The sequence below is a fragment of the Carlito syrichta genome, unplaced genomic scaffold (genome assembly GCF_000164805.1).
Source record: "Carlito syrichta isolate Samal-C Ts95f unplaced genomic scaffold, Tarsius_syrichta-2.0.1 Scaffold304506, whole genome shotgun sequence".
NCBI lineage: Eukaryota > Metazoa > Chordata > Mammalia > Primates > Tarsiidae > Carlito > Carlito syrichta.
In genome coordinates this window covers 540,937-547,618 of record NW_007248602.1, presented here as the reverse complement: position 1 = coordinate 547,618, position 6,682 = coordinate 540,937, and the positions used below count along the sequence as shown (strand labels likewise).

At 40.4% G+C, this 6,682-nt stretch overlaps 1 protein-coding gene across 1 annotated transcript in view; it reads right to left on the bottom strand.

Moving 5' to 3' along the window:
• Positions 1–225, bottom strand: part of LOC103262444 (ras-related protein Rab-28) — a gene marked incomplete at its 3' end in the record, with an annotated part of 35,636 nt that extends 35,411 nt beyond the window's left edge. The window contains 1 exon segment of the mRNA XM_021713361.1: positions 1–225. This exon segment is cut by the window's left edge and continues 4 nt beyond it. Within this exon segment, the coding sequence (XP_021569036.1) occupies positions 1–27 (27 nt within the window).
• Between the last annotated feature and the right edge of the window lie 6,457 nt (positions 226–6,682).

Genomic DNA, 6,682 nt, shown 5'->3' with positions numbered 1-6,682 from the left:
CTGGCTCTCCTCCTCAGAGTCCGACATGGTGTCCCGGGAACCGGGCCCGCCCCCCGAGGTGGAGGGAGCAAGGGAAGGAGGAGGTCTCCGGGGCGGGGGAGAGGAGGAAGGGAGCCGGCGAGGGCAGGACCCCCCGCCCCGGTGGCTCAAGGGCGGCTGCGGGGATGGGGGAGCCTCACTCGCCGGGCGCCATCTTGCCCCTCCCCTCCCCGCCGCGTGCGGCCCCGCCCCTCGGGCGTCACGACAGGCGAGCGGAACCACTTGCGAGCCTAGGCTGGGGGGAGGCCTCCGGGCGGGAGAGGCGAGCCGCTGAGCTGGCCTCGCGAAGGCGGCTGGCTGGTAGAAGTACGGATGTGCGCCGTTAAAAGAAGTAGTAAAAAATGGAGTCGGTTGTCTTTCAGGGGTTCTAGCGAATCCACTTGCCTCCCTCCCCCTGGGACAGGTCCCTGAAGCGAATGGTCTAGCCCGAGGGGGCGGAGCAGGGACGCCCGGGCTGCCGGCCGTGGTTGCCATGGCAGCCCGGAGGCGGTTGCGAGGCGGCGGGGCGGGCCTGTCTCGGGCCCCCGCGACTCCCGCGGCCCGGCGGAGCGCGCGGGGGAGTGGCCCCGGGACCTGGGTGGCCCGAGGGGGTCGCGCGCGAAAAAAGCACGCGCCTGCAGGAGGGACGGAGGGCGGAGGAGGGGACGGCCGCGAAGGGTGAGGCTGCCAGGAAGCCGCAGCGGCGGCCGCGAGTGCGATGGAGCGCTTGGCGTGGCTTATTTTGGGCCGACTCCGGGTTTCCTCCCCCGGACGGCCGCAGCGCCCGAGGGTTCACCCCTCAAACTGGACTGAGCGTCGCCTCCGGGCAAGCGATCTGCACCGCAGCGCAGCAGTTCTCAAAGTGTGGTCCAGGGACCCCGGCGGTCCCGAGGAAGAAAAAACCATTTACATCGTGATACCGACCCGCATCTGCCTGTTTCGCGTCCATCCTCTCACCAGGATACAATTTTCCAGAGGATGCAGGTTGTGTATTACGTCAACACCCTAGCTGCCGAGGAAGCCTGTGCCCGTTATTCTGTTTTTAAACATTTCTCGATTTTTATTTCAATGTAGTAATGGTAGGTATGACCCACATGAACATGAGCTCTTTGGAGTCCACAGTGATTCTTGAGAATAGAGGGGTCCTGGGTCCAAAAAAATTTGAGAAGGCTGCCCTGGATGATCTCAGTCCGGAAGCATAGATAATTTGCATATCTGAAAATTACAATATGAGGTAAATTCAGCAATAATGCTGACCTACTATGTTTGTTTCATTACTAACATGGACTTTACATGGACTACCACCTTTACTCCTCATAGAAATTTTATAAGTAGGTGGGACCATCCCCATTTTACAGATTAAGAAGCTGAGAATACAAAAAGCTTAGCTCAGAGACAGTAGTCCTAGAGAGAATATGGGAATTCAAATGAGAAACAGGACAGTGTAAAGAGATGCCCCGCCCTGGAGGCAGCATTTTCTAATCACAGACCTGCACTTATCAGATATGAGTCCTTGCGCTACAGTTTTTTTAATGTATAAAACAGACTACCTCCTTCACAGGGTTGAGAATTAAGTAACACAATCAGTAGGTAGCACAGAGAACACAAAGCTTGGTGTTGTAGTAAGCACTCAATATCGATCAGTGTAATTATCACCCCCATCATCATCATCAGATGATGGCCCATGATGGAAGCATCACTACATTTTAACCAAGTTGCCTTGCACAATTTCTTCTGAAAACCCTGTTTCCTCACCTGCAGATAGGGTTGGTCCACAATAATGGGTACCCTGTTAGTACCCAGTTATTTCCCCACTCCCCCACTACCACAACCAAGTTTCTAACTTCTAAAATTGTTAATGAGATTATTAAAAAGAGAGTATGTCATGGTTAGTTTGGGGAATCTGCTTTTAGTGAGGACAGAGTTAATTACCTCTTGTCCATCGGCAGTTAAAATGCCAGAAATGTGCTTTTCTGCTCTTCCCTGATGGAGATGGCTATGTGACCCACTGGTCAATGAGACAGAAGACAGTGTCCTTTGGAGGACATTTGGGAAACCACCTCTCCCTTCATTTAAAAGAAAAAAAGAAAGAAAGAATCAGGAAAACCTTCTTCCTCCCTTCCTTTGCTGTCATTATTTGGTAAGAACAGGATGTTTAGAACTGCTACAGTTTCCTCAGCCTATGTTCTAGGCTTCTTGTTTATAGGAGAAAAAGACTTGCAAACAAAAACATTGTAACTAGCACAACTACTTTGACCAAAAACTAAATTTAGCTAAAGTGATAAGACTGATTTTCACGTGTGGTTTTATATGAATGAAAATTTAGAAGAAAGCATCCTATTTTCCAATCATCAATTTCCAAGATGACTGCTTTGATGAAGAGACAATATTCATTTGGATATGGGTACATCACTAGAAAGGTGTTGCTGTATAAAGCATAAGTCATTGCATTATTTTAGTGGCCATATTTTACACATATATGGCAAGTTTCCAGGCTTAAAATTAGAATTTGAAACTTAGAGCCATTTTTGCAAATTAAAAAGAAAAAAATCTTCCTCTGTGTGAAAAATCATTTTAGCATTGAGAACATCCAGTATCATACTCTGATGTTCTAAAGAGACATGAAACTATTCCACCTGAAAGAAAACTGTCTGTGGATTCTTGGGTACAGGGCCTATAAAAGGGTCAAAAACCAGAAGAATGGTTTGCGGTGGTCTTAAAACTAATAAACAAAAGGTTTAGAAAATAATTATAGAAATTCTGCAAAATATATTTTACATCACCCCATCAGATAACCACCAAACTGTATTTGAATACATTCACATTCAATGTGTTTATTTCTTCATGAAGTAACCCAGACTATGGATACATAGGCTTGGTTATTAGAATATTATCTCTGATGATGAACCAACGTTTATCACTATAAATGCCAGCTAATGATATTAGGTATGTCTTCTGAAGTAAAAACCTTCCCATTTTTCTGGAAGATGTTCAGGATGATTTATTAATACTTAATGATTAATTTGACAGATATCCAGTGAATGTCTACTGTGTGCCATTCTTGTTCACAGCTCTTCTAAGTACTGAGGACACAAAAATGAACAAAACATACAGGGTCCTGCTCCCATGGAATTTACAGTCTGTTAGAGGGGGTATAGTAGGCTGAAAAATAGCTCTGCAAAGATACCAGGTCCTAATTCTTGAAAACTGTAAATATTACTGTATTTGGAAAGAGATCTTTCAGATGTGAAAGCATCTTGAGAGGGGGAGATTATCCCGGATTATCTGGGTGGACCATCAGTGCAAGCACAAATATTCATATAAGAGAGAAGTGAGGGAGGTTATTCCCAGACAGAAAAGGATAAGGCAGGATAACCATAAAGACAGAACTGGAGTAGCGCAGCTACAAGCCAAGGAAAACTGTCAGCCACCTGCAGCTGGAAGAGACAAAAAAAAAACAACTTCTCCCCTGGAGTGTCTGGTGGGAGCAGGGCCCTGCTGGCATATCTATTTCAGTCCAGTGATGCTGATTTAGGACATCTGACCTCCAAATCTGTGAAGCAATAAATTTAAGTTGTTTTAAACTATCAGGTTTGTAATTTGTTACAACAGCCACAGATAACTAATACAAGGAGGAACACAGATATTTAATAAATCAAGAAAATTTCAGATTCAGATACATTTTAAAAGATAGTAAATGAGCTGATGAATGGAATTGAGTACAAATATCTAAACATTATTATCACTAATGAAGTTGGGGAAATAGTAAATGAATGAGGGAATAAACTTATTTCAGAAACTACCGGTCTCTGCTGTCTTCTTAAAAAGTCTAATAGTTTCCTTCATCTTTTTGCAGTATGTCATAATTTTGAAAATGTAGGTTCTAAGACTAAAGTCTAAGTAAGGCAAAATAATGGCCAAGCTGCCAGCCATACTCTTGGCATTTCTGTATTTCTGCTGAAAATCTAAGAAAAACGTTTTCTAAGACAATCTAAGAAAAAGATTTTCTGCTGAAAAATCTAAGAAAAAAAATGATTCCCAGAATTTTTTGGCTTATTAAACTCCTAGAAGACAAAATTTAAGGCTTTCTTCCTAAGATGTATCTTCTCCCTTGGTTTTATGTATGTCTATATACGTGTGTGTGTGTGTGTGTGTGTGTGTGTGTGTGTGTATTTAACCACCACTTCAAACAAGATAAAGAATAATTCAGGATCCCAGAAGGTTCCCTCATGCCATCTCTCAGTTATTACCTCCTCAAAGATAACTATTATTATGACTCCTAGCACTGTAAATTAGTTTTATCTGCATTTCAGCTTCATATGAGTAGATTGCAGACAGTATGTATTCTTTGGTATCTGACTCTTTTCACTCAGTAGTATGTCATGAGAGTCATCCATGTTGTTATGTGCACCAGAAGTTTGTGCTTTTCCTGCTGCATATTATTCCATTGTGTGAATGTACCACAATTTATTTATCTATTCTACTGTTGATGGACATACAGGTTTTTTTCTTATTTGGGAATATTATGAATTTTGCACCTTAGCATAATTCCCACCACTCCTCCAAGGAAAATCTCAATCCATTAATAGCACTCCTGTCTCAAAAAAAAAGAAAAAAAACGTCATCTACATTATATGGTCTTGAGATGGATAAAGCATGCAACAATCATGAAACTAGTTCTTGGATATACCTTTTGAACATCTGCATTTGGTGGTTTACTCTAAGAGTGTCTTATCTACTATATCTAGTAGTCTGTACTTAAACTTCAATTTTCGTATATTGTTTTTGTCACCATTGTGGAAATATCACTTCCATGCAAAATGTATTAAGCTCACTTTCAATCAAAGCCTTTCTGATTTTTTAAAATTAAACTTCATCCATGAGAATAAACATGTGACAATAGCTGGGAAAAGTGAGAGAGGGACAAGAAATGAAGGGGTCATCAATAGACAACATATTTTTGTAAAGACACTATTTATAATTGGGACTGTATCGTACAATACTTGGGAATTGATCTAAGATTAATTAGGTATGTTACTTTTAGGGGAAAAAATATAAAACATCAGTGAAATATATTAAATAAAAACTAAATAAGTGGAGAGACATGTCATGTCCATAAGTAGGAAAACAATGTAAATATATCAATTTTGCACGAAATGATCTACAAAGTTGCAATTCTAATAAGATTTCTTTCACTGAATTTGAAATGGCACATATGGAAGGCAAAGATACAAGCATTACCAAGATATTCCAGAAAAAGTTCAAATAACTTTCTCTACTGTATATTGAGATTTTTGATGAAGTTATAATAACTAGGATCTAGTGTAGTATTGGTGCAGGAATAAACAAGCTGACCACTACAACAAAAAACGAAGGCAAGAATAAACTACCAGATACATGAAACTTTGTTATATCAGAGAGTATATAAGGGTGACCCCAAAAAACAATTTCTTTATTTAAAAATTGTCTATTCTTACATATTAAAACTTCAGTCACCTTTAAAGCACTCTACGTTTGATGCAATACACCTATCCAGATGCTTTTCCACTGCTCAAAACAATTTTTAAACTCATCATTTTCATGCCTTTTAGTGTTTCTGCTGTTTTTTGCTTCACCGCTTCCACATCTGCAAAACGTTTCCTTTTGAGGACTTTTTTCATCTGGGGGAAAAAAAAGTTGATTGGGATGAGATGCAGTGAATAAAGAGAGTTGGGCACAAGGGTCATGTAGTTTTGGGTCAAAAACAGTGTGGTGTGGGAAGATGTATTGTCATGGTAGAAGAACCAGTCGAGTTTGCCACAACTCGGGATGTTTCTTCTCAGATCATGATGCAAACTTCTCAAAACTTGCAGATAAAAGTTGATCGTTTGAATTGGACGAACAATTTCCAAGGGGCCTGCCCTCCAAAAGATAATTTCAAATTTTTTTGAGGCGGTCCCTCTCTTATATGCTATTATATTAAAAAAGAAAGGGGTGACAGTTGGAAACCATATTGGAAAATAAATAAAATTAGAATTCTACATTTCATCATACACAAAAAACAAATTCTAGTTGTATGAAGATCTAAATGTGAAAAACAAAACTTAAATACTATGAGAAGGCTATCTTTCTCATCTTGGGATAGAGAAAGATGTCTTGATTAAGGCACAAAGATTTCCTATAAAATAAAGCATCAAGAAAATTACTTTAAAATTAAAAACTGTTCATCAAAACATACCATAAAGAAAGTGAAAGCATAAACCACAGACTATTCAACACATAAAATGTATAACCAGCTGGTATCCAGAATCTCCACAGAACTAAAAATCAATAAGAGAAAGAAAATTCAGTGGAAAAATGAGGCAACAGCGTGAAAAGACATTTCACAGAAGAGGAAGCATGTATGGTCAATAGACTTAGGCAAAAATGTTCAATCTCTTTAATATAATCAGAAGGGTAAAAAAACACAAAAGGGGGCTTAATGAGATCCCCTTTCATACCCAGTAGGGTTAGCAAAAGCTAAGAAGTTTAACAATATCTTTATCAGTCAAGAAAATGAAAAATGCGTAGTTAACAGAGAAAATTTACTATAGGGAATTAGTCACATTGTGTTAAAGTACAGAGAAAAAGAAAATATTAGCATAGCACAAAGTTAGTTACTGCAGGAAGAATTTACTCTTGGACT